Source organism: Rana temporaria, chromosome 10, assembly GCF_905171775.1.
Source record: "Rana temporaria chromosome 10, aRanTem1.1, whole genome shotgun sequence".
Taxonomy (NCBI): Eukaryota; Metazoa; Chordata; class Amphibia; order Anura; family Ranidae; genus Rana; species Rana temporaria.
Genome location: NC_053498.1, coordinates 16,256,534 through 16,275,912, shown reverse-complemented (window position 1 = coordinate 16,275,912; position 19,379 = coordinate 16,256,534). Strand labels below are relative to the sequence as shown.

Genomic DNA, 19,379 nt, shown 5'->3' with positions numbered 1-19,379 from the left:
TTTTTTGGCTCCTGGACATTTTCTTATGTGTACTCTTTTTTGTACGCCATTTTACTTTTTGTACCACCATTTTGTACCAAATAAAAAAAGTTTGTAAACAAAAAAAAGCGTCTACAAAATAGGGGATAGTTTTATGGCATTTTTATTAATATTTTTTTTTACTAGTAATGACGGTAATCAGCGATTATCGTGACTGCGACATTATGGCGAACACATCGGACACTTTACACCATTTTGGGACCCTATTGTCATTTTTACAGCGATCAGTGCTATAAAAAATGCACGGATTACTGTAAAAATGACACTGGCAGTGAAGGGGTTAACCTGTAAGGGGGTCCTGAAGAGGTTAAGTGTGACCTAGGGAGTGCTTCTGTTAGGGGCCATGGCACGTCACCGATCGCTGTTCCCGATTACAGGGAACAGACGATCAGTGACATGTCACTAGGAAGAATGGCGAGATGTGTTTACACTGACATTTCCTCGTTCTTCAGATCTGTGACCCGGAGAGTCCGCGGGCAGAGTCGCGAGCGCGCCACTACACGGCGGCAATTTAAAGGGACGTGTGTGTGTATATATACGCCCATTTGCGCAGCCGTGACATTCTGTCGACGTAAAAAGTTGTGCGGTGGTCGGCAAGCGGTTAAGGGAACAGCATCTGTTCTCTTTTGGGGGGGTTAACAAACGCTTTAGTGGGGTTGATTTACTAAAGGCAAATAGACTTTGCACTCTGAAAGTTGCTTGCACATGATTGGATGATGGAAGTCAAAAGAGCTTCCCCTCATTTACTAAGCAAAGTAAGTGCACAGTCCAATTGCCTTTAGTTAAAGTGGTTGATTAAAGTGGTTGTAAACCTGGACCAAAAAAAACAACAACACTGCAAGACTAAAAGGCATAATGAGCTAGTACCAACTCATTATGAATTACTTGCCTCACATCGAAGCCCCCCCAGCGTTCCTCGCCCCCCCCCCCCAGCGGCGGGATCTCTCCCGGGGGCTACTTCCGGGGGTATAGTGGCTCCAGCACTGTGATTGGCCGCCGCTGGGGGGGTGAAGACCGCTGTGGAGGCTTCGATGTAAGGCAAGTAATTCATAATGGTCCAGGTTTACAACCACTTTAATCAACCCCAGTGTGTCTGTACACAGAGAGCAATGATGAAAGGCGTAAACTGACCACACAGTCACGATCGGCAGCCGTAGTCAGTTTACTCCCAGGAACAGAGGCACAAGCAGGATCAACCAGGTGATATACTACACAGAAAGGATTAAATAACTTTGCAGCCTTACAGTGCTAATGATGTTGCTTTAAAGATACAGTAACAGCTATTTTTTTGTTTTTAGGGTTTACAAATACTTTAATTTCTGCCCCTCCTTTGATTTTTTTTTTCCCCTCTGTCTTCCATAGATGTCAGTGCAATGGACACGCGGATACTTGCAATGAGCTTGATGGCACAAATTGTCCTTGTAGTAACAACACAGAGACCCAGAATTGTCAGAACAGTCCCCAGAGTGACAAGAAGGAGTGCTACAAATACCAGGTACAGCCTATGTTTGATGTTGTGACAGTGAAGTGATACATAGCAAGCAGTCAGTCTGATTTGACATTTATTGGGCCAGATTCAGATACATTATCATATCTATCGGCGAGCGTTGCGTATCTCAGATACACTACGCCGCCGTATCTTAGGGCGCAAGTTCCGTATTCAGAAAGAACTTGCTCCCCTAAGTTACGGCTGCGTATTGTAAATGTGTCGGCGTAAGCCCGCCTAATTCAAATTTGGCTGGTAGTGGGCGTGTTTTATGTTAAACCATCATGACCCCGCGTAATTGACCCGGTTTTCGAACGGCGCATGCGCCGTCCGTAAAAGAAACCCAGTGCACATGCTCCAAATTACGCTGCAAATCGTCAATGCTTTAGACGTGAACGTAACTTACACAAAGCCCTATTCGCGAACGACTTACGCAAACGACGTAATCGACGGGAAATTCAACACTGGCCTGACGTCCATACTTAACATAGGATACGCCTCATATAGCAGAGGTAACTCTACGCCGGAAAAAGCCTAACGTAAACGACGTAAAAAAATGCGCCGGGGCGGACGTACGCTTCTGAATCGGCGTATCTACCTAATTTGCATATTCGACACGTAAATATACGGAGGCGCCACCTAGCGTCCAGCGTAAATATGCAACTAAGATACGACGGCGTAAGACTTACGCCGGGCGGATCTTAGGGAAATCTATGCGTAACTGATTCTAAGAATCAGGCGCATAGATACGACGCCACACACTCAGAGTTACACACGCAGAGTTACGACAGCGTATCTGGAGATACGCCCGCGTAACTCGTATCTGAATCCGGGCCATTGTTCTTATCTAGTAGGAGCAAAGAGAAATGTGCAGTAAACCTAGTAACCAATCAGAATTCATCTTGTACTTTCAGTGACGTAAAAGCCGATTGTCTGTCACAGGTTACTTCACCCTCCACATTTAGTAATAGAAATATTTGACACTAACCAAATAAAATATAATTTTCTTTACTGTCCATTGAGAAATACAGGAATTCTGATACTGTTGGGTTGTTTTGCTGGCTACAGGAGGCCAGAGCCATGGCATACAATGAGTGTGACCCTAGGGGTCTCTGAAGACTCACTGTGTGAGTAGGCTGAGCACCAGAACTGATCACAGAGAACAATTTTTTAAATTCCGTTCCTGCGGGACGGGTTAAAGCGTCACTAAACCCACACCATTAAAAACTATCAATAAAACCTGGTTAATCCTGCCGTTTCTTTCTGTCCATGTCCCAATTATAGTTGGGGATTTTGCAGAGTTGGCAGCTAGTGCACATGCTCAGTTTTTTTGAGTTTCTACGCTGAGCATTTCCTCCCTATCACATCTGAGCAGCCTATGTGACTATAGCATCACACATCTGGGTGTATACACAGTGCTAAATGACAGCCCACTGCCTCCCTCCTCCAAGCCCACTAAACACAATGGGGGCTGAATATTATTATTATACAGGATTTATATAGCGCCAACAGTTTGCGCAGCGCTTTACATCAGGGAAGACAGTACAGACACAATCCAAATCAATACAGGAGGGATCAGAGGGCCCTGCTCGTTAGAGCTTACAATCTAGAAGGGAGGGTCAAGTGGAACAAAGGGTAGTTGGCTGTGGGGGATGATCAGATTACATCTTGATTTTATGGAGGTTTCACCTCCCTGTTATTCTAATACACAGGCTGGAGGGGCGTGACACAGCCTGCAATTGGCAGATATCCACCCACAGCATGTTATTGCCAAAAAATAATAAAGATTTTATTTCAAATATACACTTGTATGACAATTTAACCACTTAAGACCCGGACCTTTAGGCAGCTAAAAGGACCTGGCCAGTTTTTGCGATTCGGCACTGCGTTTCTTTAACTGACAATTGCGGTCGTGCGACGTGGCTCCCAAACAAATTTGGCGTTCTTTTTTTTCCCACAAATAGAGCTTTCTTTTGGTGGTATTTGATCACCTCTGCGGTTTTTATTTTTTGCGCTATAAACAAAAATAGAGCGACAATTTTGAAAAAAAATCAATATTCTTTACTTTTTGCTATAATAGATATCCCCCCCCCCCCCCCATAAAATTATATATATATATATATATATATATATATATATATATATATATATATATTTTATAATATATATATATATATATATATATATATATATATATATATATATTTTATAATATATATATATATATATATATATATATATATATATATATATATATATATATATTTTATAATATATATATATATATATATATATATATATATATATTTTATAATATATATATATATATATATATATATATATATATATATTTTATAATATATATATATATATATATATATATATATATTTTATAATATATATATATATATATATATATATATATTTTATAATATATATATATATATATATATATTTTATAATATATATATATATATATATATATATTTTATAATATATATATATATATATATATATATTTTATAATATATATATATATATATATATATATATATATATATATATATATATATATTTTTATAATATATATATATATATATATATATATATATATATATATTTTATAATATATATATATATATATATATATATATATATATATTTTATAATATATATATATATATTTTATAATATATATATATATATATATATTTTATAATATATATATATATATATATATATATTTTATAATATATATATATATATATATATATATTTTATAATATATATATATATATATATATATATATATATATATATATATTTTATAATATATATATATATATATATATATATATATATATATATTTTATAATATATATATATATATATATATATATATATATATATATTTTATAATATATATATATATATATATATATATATATATATTTTATAATATATATATATATATATATATATATATATATATATATATTTTATAATATATATATATATATTTTATAATATATATATATATATATATATATATATATTTTATAATATATATATATATATATATATATATATATATATATATATATATATATATATATATATATTTTATAATATATATATATATATTTTATAATATATTTTATAATATATATATATATATATATATATATTTTATAATATATATATATTTTATAATATATATATATATATATATATATTTTATAATATATATATATATATATATATATATATATATATATATATATTTTATAATATATATATATATATATATATATATATTTTATAATATATATATATTTTATAATATATATATATATATATATATATATATTTTATAATATATATATATATATATATATATATATATTTTATAATATATATATATATATATATATATATATATTTTATAATATATATATATATATTTTATAATATATATATTTTATAATATATATATATATATTTTATAATATATATATATATATATATATATATATATATATATATATATATATATATATATATATATATATATATATATATATATATATATATATATATATATATTTTTTTTTTGGGGGGGGGGGATATCTATTATAGCAAAAAGTAAAAAATATTGCATTTTTTTCAAAATTGTCGCTCTATTTTTGTATATATATATAAAAAATTCTCAGTTTAGGCAGATACGTATTCTTCTACCTATTTTTGGTAAAAAAAAAAAAAGAAAAATCGCAATAAGTGTTTATCGATTGGTTTGCACAAAACTTATAGCGTTTTCAAAATAGGGGATCGTTTTATTGCATTTTAATAATTTTTTTTTTTTTTTACTACTAATGGCGGCGATCAGCGTTTTTTTCGTGACTGCGACGTTATGGCGGACACTTCGGGCAATTTTGACACATTTTTGGGACCATTTTCACAGAAAAAAATGCTATAAAAATGCATTGTTTACTGTGAAAATGATAATTGCAATTTGGGAGTTAACCACAAGGGGGCGCTAAAGGGGTTAAGTGTGACCTCATTTGTGTTTCTAACTGTAGGGGGGTGTGGATGGATGTGTGACGTCATTGATTGTGTTTCCCTATAAAAGGGAACACACGATCGATGCAGCCGCCACAGTGAAGAACGGGGAAGCCGTGTTTACACACAGCTCTCCCCGTTCTTCAGCTCTGGGGACCGATCGCGGGACTCCAGCGGCGATCAGGTCCGCGGGTCCCGCAGTCACGGAGCTTCAGACCCACAGCCTGTGCCCAGCCGTGCCATTCTGCCGACGTATATGTGCAGGAGGCGGTCCTTAAGTGGTTAAATTGTTTTACAGTGAAACCTCGGATTGCGAGTAACGCGATTAACGAGCGTTTCGCAATACGAGCATTTTTTTTTTTTTTTTGAGATCCCGACTCTGCAAGTGTTGTCTCGCAAAACAAGCAGGATTCAAGCCACAGCAGTGTGCAGTACCGCAATTGGCCAAAAGGTGTGGGGGCGTCGAAGCCGATCGGGAATACTCCAGAGCTTAGTAAATGAGCAGAAGCTCTGCTGGCTTCCATTATCCAATCATGTGCAAGCAAAAATTCATTCATTCAGTGCACAATCTATTTGCATTTAAAAAATCAACCCATTTGGCTGAAGTGTTGGGCTGTGAAACTAGCATGCAAAAAGTAATTGCTTTGCATGCCTTTCGAGACCTCTGCACTAGACCTCCTCATTAAATCGGCGTTCCGCCCAAAAATGGAACTTCCGCCTTTCAGAATCCTCCCCACCTCGTGTCACATTTGGCACCTTTCAGGGGGGGAGCAGATATCTGTCTAATACAGGTATTTTGCTCCCACTTCCGGGCATAGATAGCCGAGCCACCCGCAGCTATCTACGCCACTTCCCGTCGCCTCCTCCATCCCCCACGCTGTCTTCTGGGAGACAGACGGGTCCCAGAAGATAGCAGGCACCAGTGGGATTGCGCAGCACAAGTCGCACATGTGCAGTAGGGAACCAGGGAGTCAAGCCGCAAGGCTTCACTTCCCGATTCCCTTACCGAAGATGGCGGTGCCTCCACCCAAGAGCCGAGGGACAGATCGGGTGCCCTGGACAGGCAGTTGTCCTTATTTTAAAAGTCAGCAGCTGCAGGATTTGTAGCTGCTGATTTAAAAAAATAAATACAAATTTTTGGCCGAATTTAGGATGTCCTTGGGAGGTAAGAAAAAACATCTGCCCCAGCAGAAGAAGCCTAGGGCTCAATCTGGGAAGGCTCACTCCTTCTCGGAGGCCAGAAGAATATTTCCCCAAAGGCCACAAACACTGAGAAGCATATATGAATAAAATAATTACATAAAAAATATCAAATGACAATGATCAACTATAAAAAGCATACACCATCAGATGTGGTATGCATGCAATGAACAAGGCAAACAAAAATGTCCAACAATACATAACTACAATGACACCGTTAGGGCTCGTACACACGATAGGTTAACCAGAGGACAACGGTCTGATGGACCGTTTTCATCGGTCAAAACCGATCGTGTGTGGGTCCCATAGGTTATTTATCCATAGGTTAGAAAAAGCCAACTTGCTTTAAATTTAACCGATGGATTCCTAACCGATAGGTCAAAACCGATATCGTTAGTAGGCACAACCATCGGTTAAAAATCCACGCATGCTCAGAATTAAATCAACGCATGCTTGGAAGCATTGAACTTATTTTTTTTCAACACGTCTTTGTGTTTTACGTCACTGCGTTCTGACACGATCATTTTTTTTAACCGATGGTGTATAGGCGCGACGGACCATCAGTCAGCTTCATCGGTTAACCTATGACAACGGTCCATCAGACCGTTCTCATCGGATGGACTGATCGTGTGTACGAGGCTTTACTTTCCAGTGAGTGGTATTTCCTGGTACCCGACACGTTTCCGGTTTAGCACCTTTGTCAGGGGTAAAAAGCAGAGGCGAGTACGGTCATAATTTGTTAAACTCAATTAGAATAGTTCCATATGGAAAACAAATGAGGCGACTGTGGCGATGGGGGTACATAGAGACACCAAATCAGCAACAATGTGGGCTTAAGATCAAGGATTCCAGTCCTGTATTTGACCAATGGGCAACAGCGGCCAGATTCCAACGATCCAACATGAACGGTAAAGGTCCAGCAGCCAGGGTAGGAGATAACCGGAACCATCAATGCGGCTCCCCAGTAAGTGGATGACTCCCAATGGTCCCTGTCTTCAGGTATTAACCTCAGTCCAGGTACAGGGCTGGACTGGGACATAAATTTGTCCCTGGACTTTATCGAGACTGGCCCACTTTGACAGGTCTCTCCTATGGCGGCCAACCAACACCCCCCCCAGCCACCCAAGCCCCCTCTACCCCTTCACTAGCCACTAGCCATTCTACTTTATTAGAGTAGAACGGCTGGTACTTCTCTAGGCAGTACCAGTGGGGAAGCTAGACATTATTTCACCCGGGGCAAAGAATCAGTTTGGTGCCCCCCCTTATGGGACAAGATTAGGCAGAAGTGAGAAACTCCCAGGCCATAGCTGTTGAGTCAGCTGTCTGTCCCCTCCCCCGTGCGCCTTCTGGTCCCCCCATGCTCCTCTGGTCCTCCCCTTGCTTCTCTGTTCCCCCCCAGGTGAGCACTGCGGGGAGGGAGAGACAGAGGAGCGGAGGGGGGGCGGCGGTCCGCTGTCACTGAAGCCGGCGGCCCACTGAGCCATCGGCCCACCGGGAAACTCCCGGTAGTCCCAATGGCCAGTCCATCCCTGTCCAGGTATATCTGTACAAGAGCGTATCCTGTGTGGATGGCGTCTCCCCTCTATGCGATGCATGGAATCCATCAGGTCTGTCATAGCCTCTGTCCAGTGAGTCTTTCTGGCCTCTGTGGTCTGCTTTTGGATGTCCCAACAGTATCAGTATTCCTGTGTCCCTCAATAGATTCCAAGAAAAGCAATTTACGGCGAGTACAAAAATCTTATTGTCTTCCTCTTGTGTTTTTCAGTGTGCGAAATGCAAGGACTCCTTCCATGGTAATCCAGTGAACGGCCGCCAATGTTACAGACTCATGACCGTAGAACAAGAGTACTGCTTTGACCCAACATCTCAGAATAACTGCTTCCATGAGCCCAATATCCAAAACTTGCCTTATGGCCGCAGTGTCTTTTTTGGCGTCCAGCCCAAGTTCACCAACGTGGATATTCGAGTCACCGTCGATGTGACTTTTGGCTGCGTAGATGTGTTTGTTTCCACCTCCCCAGACAGTTTTGCCATTGAGGTTGACCCGGTAACGGGTGTCCACTTTGTCAGAGTGTACAGGTTAACAGATAACGATGTTCCTGGAGGTCCAGAGCCACTTACTGTTGCGTCAGTCAATAGTAGTCGATTGTATACCATTAACCGGTCGAGTTGGCTTCGCGAAGAGCGTCCAAAAGGACTGATTACCTACATTACAGTTCGCAATCAGCAGACAGTTCTGATAGTTCGGGGCGTCAGAGACCGCGTGGTCATCACGTACCCTCACGAGCTCCACACGCTGAAAAACAGTCGCTTTTACCTCCTGCTTTTAGGCAATTCATCTGCAGGATTTGGAGAATCACAAGGCTTGCTTTTCTTCCGTCAAGACCAAGCACACATAGACCTCTTTGTCTTCTTCTCCGTGTTCTTCAGCTGCTTTTTCCTATTCCTGTCGGCATGCGTCTTGCTCTGGAAAGTAAAACAGTGGCTCGATGTAAGGAGAGAGCAAAGACGCCACCTGCAGGAGATGAGCAAAATGGCAAGCAGGCCATTTGCCAAATTGACGGTCTACTTCCACCCGGACGTCGAGATGGTTGGATGTCACCCTGGAGGACCAGTCCTACCATCGCTTCAACATCACCACCATCATCACCACCACCACCATCGCTCCAAACCAAGAGTGAAATCCTACGACCCGTCAACTCCTCAACCGCCCTCGTTACGTCACTCCGATCCATTTTTGTCTCAGCTGTTGGGATATACCTACTGCAACTTTAGAGTTGGACCCATCACATTAGAACCCACAGATGACGGCATGGCTGGTGTCGTCACTTTACTGTTGCAGCTGCCTGGAGGAGCCCAGGCCCCTAACAGAGCCTGCTTGGGATCAGCCCTTGTAACTTTACGCCACAACCTTCAGGAATACTGCGGCCCCAGCCATGTGGTCAGCAGTTCCCGCAAGGGACTTCTCAGCCATGAAAACCTCACTAGCATGTCCCTTTAAAGGTGGATCTATGGTAGTAGAGACAGCAACCACAGACTATAAAAAAACAGTGCCGTGACACTCCGATAAGCCGAAAACAGCTCTTCTGTTTCACCACTGTGTGCGAGAAAGAACAAAAAAGACTGCAAAGGACTAAGTAAGGGCGTAATAGCCTAAGCCTGAGTACGATGAACAAACTGCATTATGAACTTTTTTTTTATTCAAGGGGGGGTGGGGTTATTTATGATGGTTTAGTGCAATGTGATTTTTGTTTTTTAAATGGGGGTCTGGGTGGGACTTAACAAAACACTGCTTCATAGGTCAGTATTTCACATATTCCTAGCTGCTGTCTGTCTACAACTCTTGTGATCAAGGCTTCTTCTAGGGAAACCCCTCAAAACAGAGCAGATGAAGATGTGGCGTCTGTGGTTCCTTGGCTGTTGTGACACTTCACATTCCATTTTGTATCACCAGCTAGACACTACAAATTCAAACACTTAGGCCCTGTACACACGGTCGGTCCATCCGATGAGAACGGTCTGAAGCTGAAGCTGACTGATGGTCGGATGTGCCTACACACCATCAGTTAAAAAAACGATCTAGTCCAACGCGGTGACGTAAAACACAACGACGTGCTGATAAAAATTAAGTTCAATGCTTCCATGCATGCGTCGACTTAATTCTGAGCATGCGCGGGTTTTGAACCGATGCATTTGCGTTCTAACCGTCGGTTTTGACCGATCGGTCAGGCGGCCATCGGTTCAATTTTAAAGCAAGTTCTACATTTTTCGACCGAAGGACAACGGACCGATGGGGCCCACACACAGTCAGTTTGGACCGATGAAACTCAACTTCAGTCCGTTTTCATCGGTTTTGTCCAACCGTGTGTACAGGGCCTAAGCCTTAGGATCAGTTTTCTGTGCGGCAAACAATTTACTCCCCATAGGAGAAAAGCAAAATAAGAAAGATGTCCCACTGTGAGAAAAACTAAATTGTTTGTAGTAATGTTAGGGATGATGGCAATGCACAACTCTATAGACCAGGGATATGCAATTAGCGGACATCCTGCTGTTGCAAAACTACAAGTCCCATCATGCCTCTACCTCTGCATGTCATGCTTGTGGTCGTCAGAGTCTTGCTATGCCTCATGGGACTTGTAGTTCTGCAACAGCTGGAGGTCCGCCAATTGCATATCCCAGGGCTCAACAATTACCGGGCGCCCGCAAGAAATTGTGACCTGGCGCCCGCCGGTAGTTGAGGCCACGGCTCTGCGGGCCCTGGCGCCCTCAATTACCGGCCGTCGCGGGCCTGCTGCGATCGCGCGGTGGTGGAGGCACAGGATCCTGTGTCTCCGTGCACCCCCACCTCCTGTCGCGCGATCGTGGCGGGGCCGGTAATTGAGGCCGCGGCCTTGTGAAAGCCCAAGCTTCCTTCTGTGACCTGGCGCCATCTGGTGGTAGCCGTTGGCATTACAAGTAAAACAGCAGTTCTAATGTCTAAATTTTTTCACTGTTTTCACTGCCATCTCCTTCCCTCTATTTAGAACCCCCAAACATCATATATATTTTTTATTCTACCACCCTAGAGCATGGGTCTTCAAACTATGGCCCTCCAGTTGTTCAGGAACTACAATTCCCATCATGCCTAGTCATGTCTGTGAATGTCAGTGTGTTACAATGCCTCATGGGATATGTAGTTCTACAACAGCTGGAGGGCCGTAGTTTGAGGATCCCTGCCCTAGAGAATAAAATGGCGGTCGTTGCAATACTTTCTGTCACACCGTATTTGCGCAGCGGTCTTGCAAGTGCACTTTTTTGGGGGAAAAAAATACACTTTTTTTAATTAAAAAAATAAGACAACAGTAAAATTATTCCTTTTTTTTTTTATATTGTGAAAAATAATGTTACGCTGAGTAAATTGATACCCAACATGTCACGCTTAAAAATTGCGTCCGCTCGTGGAATGGCGACAAACTTTTACCCTTTAAAGTCTCCACAGGTTGCATATTTTGAGTTACAGAGGAGGTCTAGGGCTAGAATTATTGCTCTCGCTCTAACGATCGCGGCGATACCTCACATGTGTGGTTTGAACACCGTTTACATATGCCGGCGCTACTCACGTACGTGTTCGGTTCTGCGCGCGAGCTTGGCAGGACGGGGCGCGTTTTCTGGCTCCTAACTTTTTTAGGTGGCTCCTAGATTCCAAGCAAATTTGTCAAACCCTGGCATATCCCTGGTATAGACCAATCCCTTTTAGGATTCAGGTTTCTGTACGGTTCTTGTAGCCTATAGCAGCCAATCCTAGCACTAGAAACAAAAAAAGGAGGATGAATAGCAAATGGTTGTAATGTTAATTCCATACACATCTATTGTATGAAATGTTCCCGTCACCCCCATGTAAGAAGATTTCTATCATTCCATTAGTTGCTAATCTTCCTTCGGTAAGCTGTCATACTTTGTGTTGAGGAAACTAGATGTAAGCCTTTTTAAGCCAGCCATATATATTTTAAAAGGGGTTTTAAAGATTCTTTTTTTTTTTTTTTTTAATAACAAACATGTTATACTTACCGCCACTGTGCAGCTCGTTTTGCACAGAGTGGCCCCGATCCACATCTTCTGGGGTCCCTTGTGGCTGTCTCGGCTCCTCCCTGTAAGCGCTAACCCTGTTCTGGGAAGCGCTCTTCCAAGGGGGTTAGCTTGGGGGCACGCTCCCGTGTGATACTGTGGCGGCCATAGCCACCAAGTATCACTCGGCCCTGGCGCGGCGCGTCATTGACTAGATTGACAGCAGCGGGAGCCAATGGCTGCGCTGCTATCAAACTCCAATGAAGAGCCGAGAAGTCAGCGCGTTCACGACGGGGGTCTGGGGGGGGCTTTTAAGCATCAGATGTTTTTTCACCTTAATGCATAGGATGCATTAAAGGTGAAAAAACGCGAAGCTTTGCAAGTAGGGATGCGCACAAGGCTTCACTTCCTGATTCCCTTACCAAAGATGGCGGCGTCTCCACCCGAGGGACAGATCGGCTTCAGGTGAGGACATCGCGGGTGCCCTGGACAGGAAAATGACCATATTTTTAAAGTCAGCAGCTGCAGTATTTGTAGCTGCTGACTTAAAAAAAAAAAAATGTTGGAACTCCGCTTTAACATTGGTCCAAGCTGGACCGATATACCTATGCAAAATACCTATAGGTAGAGTTAGGCCGGCTTATCAGTAGATAAGCCGGCCTAAATCAGAATCTACACCGCCGTAGGTTTAAGCGTATGCTCAAACAGAGATACGCTTAAACATATCTAAGATTGCAATTTTTCTGATGGCCGCTAGGTGGCGCTTCCATTGCGGCCGGCGTAGATTATGTAAATGAGGGGATACGCCGATTCACAAACGTACGCCAGGCCGACGCAGAACTTTTACGCCGTTTACGTAAGAAATAGGCCGCGTAAAGTTAGAGCTAGGCTCTAGTGGAATAGTAATGTCAAGTATGGCCGCCGTTCCCGCTGCGAAATTCGAAATTTTTGCATAAGTCGTCCGCGAATCGGGATTTACGTCCACGTCGAAATCAATAGGCCCGTACGGCGTACTTAGCCGCAATGCACACTGGGAAATGTAGTCGCCCGGCGCATGCGCAGTGACAAAAAACGTCAAAAACGTGAGGTCAAGCCTCATTACCATGAAACACGCCCCCCCCCAGCCCATTTGAATTAGGCGCCCTTACGCCCGCTCGTTTTAGGCTACGCCGCCGTAAATTAGCAGGTAAGTATATTGAGAATCATTACTAGCCTAGCTAATTTACGGCGGCGTAGCCTAAACAGGCTACTCTACGCCGCCCTAACTTTATGCCAGTGTACCTGAATCAGCATTAGGCTCCATGCACACTGAAGCTGATAAAAGCTATAAAAAAAAGGCCAGTAGCTTTGCAGGGAGCCTTTCAACGTTTTTGCAATAGCTTTAATCAGCGTTTTTCAGTGTAGCTTTTTTTTCTTCAATAGATTAAAAACGCAAAAAAACGCTGGCACTGCCGTTTGAGCGTTTTTCAGCGTTTTGCGTTTTTGAGCGTTTTTTTACGCCAATAAACTCCAAAGCTCTTTTACACTAAAAAACGCCCAGGTGTGCATGGGCACATAGGCTAACATAGAATTCAGTTTATGGGCTTTAAAAAAAAAAAAAAAAAAAAAGCCAAAACGCCAATAAACTGCAGTTTATCAGCTTCAGTGTGCATGGAGCCTTAGGGTGCATTTTTTTCCCTCCTTGGCAACATGGGTCTTACAGTTAGATCCTGGGAAGGCTCCATCACCAGTGAGATCTGCCATGGATTTGATATGGTCCAATAATAAACCATGCAAGATCTCATGCAGCGCACAAGCGACATCAGGATTAGAAATCAACGTGAGCAGACCACAGAGACTGCATACAAAAATAAATGCAAGCAATTATTACAAAAGTTTAAATCTGCCGTTTTTAAACACTACATTATGTGGCTGCCGTCAATTAAGGGTAAGGTCTGCTTCAATAATTGTAAAAAAAAAAAAAAAAATCAAATAAAATAATGCCAAACAGTGTAATGTAGCATGGGCCACGATTCTATGACCTTTTTTATGAACAGCCTAGGTGTAGGCAGGTGTAGATCTACAGCAGCTAGCAGTTGCCTACCCTTGTATTGCTTCAGTGTCCATGTACACCACCCATGGTTGCCCTGCTAGAACAAGCAGCTTGTACATAGGCAGCTGTGCATGGGAAAGTATTCATTTCAATGAAGATAAACTTGTCTGGATAATAAAACATGTCCAACATCTGTGTCTGAGGAGTCTTTACTTTTCTTAAAACTTTAAAGGTTCTAGGAGGCTGCTCTGGGTATGGAGAGACATTACACATTTGGTTCCTGTGATCTACTATCAACAGCCGGGCTGGGTGACAAGCTGGATAATATAGATCCTGGTAGTCTCCCCAGCCTAGGCATCGAGCGTGAGCAGACCGTAGCTACGCGCTGGGTCGGCCACGACATGCCCCATTGATCCAGGGGTGGCCGGTGAGCTATATGCACACATATGACCGGGCTACTGCTGTCTGTGTCACACAGTGTGCCGTGGTCGACAGTCACCCCCGTACAGCTCGGGTGATGGGCCTGTCAGTGGAATGTCTCCAGCAGTTCCCACAGGAGGGGGCAAGTAGGGTTCCACCTGTCTCGGAAGGATGGAGCAGCTGGGCATTCCCTGGGAGGTTAACGAGGGGGTCTCTCACTCTCTTCTCTCCCTGTCCTTCCCTCTGCCTCATGCTATGGGCCACGGTGTAACATACCTGGCCCGGGGGGGGGGGGGGGCTGCACTGGGGGGGGGGGTCAGTGGTCCGATCGCCTTGTCCCTTCATTCTGGGCTTTAATGGGGTGTTTTGTGAGGTAAAAACTGAGGAGGCGCCGCCATTTTGCGGTGGTCACGGCCATTTTTCTGTAGCTGCAGCCTGAATAAGTTCGGCAGCCATTTTGGCAGCACCCTCAGGCATTTACCGAGGCAGCCGGCGGCCATTTTCTTGTAGCCTGCCAGCTTGTTTTGGCCTCTAGCACTGTGGAACTTGTCTGGAACAGCGCGAATGTCACAGAACACCTCATGACTGGCAGGGGAGAGCGGACAGCAGCACGGTTCCCGAGTCAGCGTGGCAAGTCCTGCGGGGGGGGGGCCCTCAGTCTGTGACAGCAAGAAGGGTGGATTTTTTGTGTGACTTGCCTTTGGTCCCTACGGGTGTCAGGCGAGTGTGGGTCAGCATCACATCAAAAGCTGGCGCTTTTTTCCCCAGAATCCCTGGTTTGGCAAACATTTCCCCTGCACCTGCTGTGGAACGCTTTCGACTGTCCTGGAGTCCTTTGTATCCAGGGTAGAAGCGGTGTGCGGGCGCAAGGGGGGGGGGGTAAAAAAAAAAAAACCCTCCCCCACCATCTTCTGGGAAAAAGCTCCGATTTAGACCTCGGGCCTTGCTGTGGCACACAACCCCTGTTCTGACGTGTCAGAGGATGCAGACCAGGACCATTCGGACAGTGAGAATGACTCCATGTCCGGGTCAGCGCAGAAAAAGGTGCTTGTTGGAGCACTATTACAGCGGTGCGGGATACCCTATAGATGGTGGATACGGCGGGGAATCTACTGAGGTGTCGGTCCCCTTTGGGTCCCACAAGCCGGCCCGCGCGGTTAAGGTGTTTCCCTACCCAACTTATTTTGATACGTTTATCTACAAAGAATAGGAACGGCCACAGCTGGCTTTTTCGGTCCCAAAACGCATGGCGGTACGGTACCCCTTTGAGGAGGGTTTCCTGAAAAATTTACATCTCCCCCAATTGTGGACCCCCGGTATCCAGGTTGAATAAAAGAACCACGATTCCGGTGAGACAGGAGGGCCGAGGCGGTGGCCTGGTCCATGTTCACGGTGGTGGGGTCAGCATTGCGGCCAGTATTGACCACGGTTCTAGTGTCACAGACGCTTCCTGAATGGACAAAATGATTGCACCGTGAGTTGGGAAAGCAACAGGCTCCCTCGGTCTGTGTGGAACATGGCCTTAAGTATGTCTGCAATGCGGCCTTAGATAGGGCTCCCTTGTTTCTAGAGCCTCAGTACCTGCTGTGGTGCTACGACGCCTGATTTGGCCGAAATGCTGGTCTGCGGACCAGACATCCAAGAAGGCTCTGGTGGATTTGCCCTTCCAGGGAGAGAGGCTATTTGGAGCCTCGCTGGATGACATTATGAAGAATGTTACTGGGGGTAAGAGCACGCTGCTCCCACAATCCAGGAAAGGTAATGAGCCACGCCGTAGGCCAGGGCCCTCCTTTTCCGCTCGGAATCATTTTTTTCATCCGCCCAGGCCCGCAGGTAAGCGTTCCGAGGCTGACAAGGTGCCCGCTAAGAAACAAAAATGTGTCCCTGGTTTCGCAAGCCAAGCGAGCAAATCTGCGACAGTGTGAACTCCCGGGTTTGGTTGTCTTCGAGAGTTCGCAACTCGGTGGGCCTCCCTACTTTCCGACCAGTGGGCCTGCAAAGTGGTTTCATCAGGGTATAAGATAGTTTCTCTTTTCCACCAAACAGATTTTCCCCTCAAAACTGCTTCTTCCGGCTCGTCGGAAAGCCCTGTTGGGGGCAGTGCAGGACCTCCTGATGCGGAGTGATAGTACCTGTGCCGTCGCCGAAAAGGTTTCAGGGTTTCTATTCCAATCCGTTTGTAGTCCCAAAAGAGGAAGGGGTCCGTACAATCCTGGATCTCAAGGCCCTCAACACCTTTGTAAAAGTACAAAGGTTCAGGATGGAATCAGTTCGCTCTGTGGTTGCTGCACTCCATCCAGGGGATTTTCTGGCATCCTTGGACATCAAGGACGCATACTTGCATGTCCCCATATGCGTCAGGCATCAGGATTTCTGCGGTTTGTGGTCGGGGGCGACCACTGCCAATTTGTGGCTCTCCCTTTTGGCCTGGCATCGGCGCCAAGGTGCTCGCCCCGATCCTGGCTCTGCTGAGGCAGCGAGGGATCGCAATCGTGGGCTATATGGACGACCTCCTGAGAGCAGCTTCCGCCTCAGTATTAAAAGGGAGGATGTGGAGATCACCAGTAAGATGCTTCGGGAGTTTGGTTGGGTGCTGAACCTCTAAATGTCAGTGTTGGTGCTGACTCAACGCTTGGAATACCTAGGCTTGGATTTTGGACTCCTCAGAGGTGAGAGTTTTTCTCCCTTCAGACAAGCTCCAGACTCACCAGGCTGCGGTGGAGCTGTTGTCGTCCCATAGGTGGTCGTTGCTGCGTTTTTGCATGCGAGTCCTGGGTCTCATGTTAGCCACCTTCGAGGCGGTACCGTATGCTCAATTTCACACTCGAGCCTTGCAAAAGGAGATCCTGTCCAAATGGGACAAATCTCCATTGTCTCTGGATTGTAAAATTCGGGTGAGCCGACCAGTCAGGGATTCCCTGATCTGGTGTCGGAGGTCTCCGGCCCTGCAGTCGGGGAAGTCGTTCCTTCCCTTTCACTGGACAGTGATCACGACGTACGCCAGCCTGACCGGTTGGAGGGGTGTTTGGGGCATACAGTCGGCACAGGGCCGCTGGAAGCAGGAAGAATCCTGCCTGCCGATCAATGTGCTGGAACCTCGGGCGATCAGGCGGTGCCTCTCCACATGGTCGCAAAGGCTGCAGGAACGTCTAGTCAGGATCCAGTCAGACAACGCCACGGCATACGTCAAACCTTCGAGGAGGAACAAGGAGTTTGGCTGCAACATTGGAAGTCGCTCACATCCTGCGGTGGGCGGAGCAGACCGTGCCGGCTCCATCGGGGGTGTACATCCCGGGGTGTAGAAAACTGGCAAGCAGACTACCCAAGTCGTCAGCTGCTGGATCTTCTTTTGCTTCTCGATTCAATCGGAAAGTCCTGAGGTTTGTGTCCAGGTCCAGAGATCCTTGGGCGGACGCGGCAGATGCATTGGTGGCCCCATGGGGGCATTGTCTGCTGATTTACCCCCCCCCAATAAGACTCCTCCCTCATCCTCTTCGAGGGGAGACCGATGGGATTCCTGTGATTCTAATTGCCCCAGACTGCCAATGCGAGAGGCACTTTTGTTGCATGGTCCTATACTTCATCCTGCTTTACAGTCGCTGGCTTTAACGGCATGGCTGTTAAAAGTCAGATGCTGAGAGACTGAGGTCTGTCGGATTTGGCAATTTCCGCCATGCTGAGGGCGCGGAAGTCGCAAATACCCTAAATAAACCCCAAGGGGCGAAACACGTCAGGAATATATACCACACCATCACTTTATATGTAACTACACCATTGTTCAGATCATGGAAATGACGGTGGTAACAAATTTTTTTTTTTTTCCAAATAACCTTTTTATTTTATTTTAGAAAAATAAAAAACAGCAGAATCATAGGTACAAATATAGCAAACGGACATAAACAAAAATAAAGTTATGAACATGCCTACCCTGTTTCCCCAAAAATAAGACCTACCCTGAAAATAAGACCTAGCATTATTTCCCAGGAGGGCTGCAATATAAGACCTACCCCGAAAATAAGCCCTAGTTAAAAATGCTTGTAAAATCCACTCTATTACAGTAGTATGTAATGTACAATGTGTGTGTTTCTGTAATATAATTGTGGGGAAGAGAGCTCCGGAGGGTCACAGAAGCGCAGAGCGGCGCTATAACAAAGGTATTTGGCACAATTATATTACAGAAACACGCACATTGTACATTATATAATACTGTAATAGAGTGGATTGTAGGATTTTACAAGCATTTTAACTCGGTTCACACTGGGGATTCCTGACAGGCAGGGAGGGAGAGGGGGAGAGAAGACGGCACATTACATGGTAAGACCTACCCCAAAAATAAGCCCTACTGTGTCTTTTGTTGGCATAATTAATATAAGACCCGGGCTTATTTTCGGGGAAACACGGTAGTGAACAGACAATTAAGTTGGGGAGGAGAAACCCTCCTCCGGTCTTTGACGGTGGTAACATTTTACGGGTGGATTTTTAAGATGTACTAATAAAATGTGAAATCTTTTACATCAAACTTTCTCTTATTTTCTGGAACCAATAAAATCCCACTTAATATTTTTTTGCTCTGTGAATATTATTCCAGAGATGTGGTGC

The 19,379-nt window shown here is 44.0% G+C and overlaps 1 protein-coding gene across 1 annotated transcript in view; it reads left to right on the top strand.

Annotated features, from left to right (window-relative positions):
- The window catches only part of MEGF8 (multiple EGF like domains 8), a 133,160-nt gene extending 122,886 nt beyond the window's left edge, over positions 1-10,274 (top strand). The window contains exons 42-43 of the mRNA XM_040327291.1: positions 1,402-1,534; positions 8,550-10,274. Of these exons, the coding sequence (XP_040183225.1) occupies positions 1,402-1,534; positions 8,550-9,785 (1,369 nt within the window). The 3' untranslated portion in view covers positions 9,786-10,274. The remainder of the gene's footprint in view (positions 1-1,401; positions 1,535-8,549) is intronic.
- Positions 10,275-19,379: the final 9,105 nt, after the last annotated feature.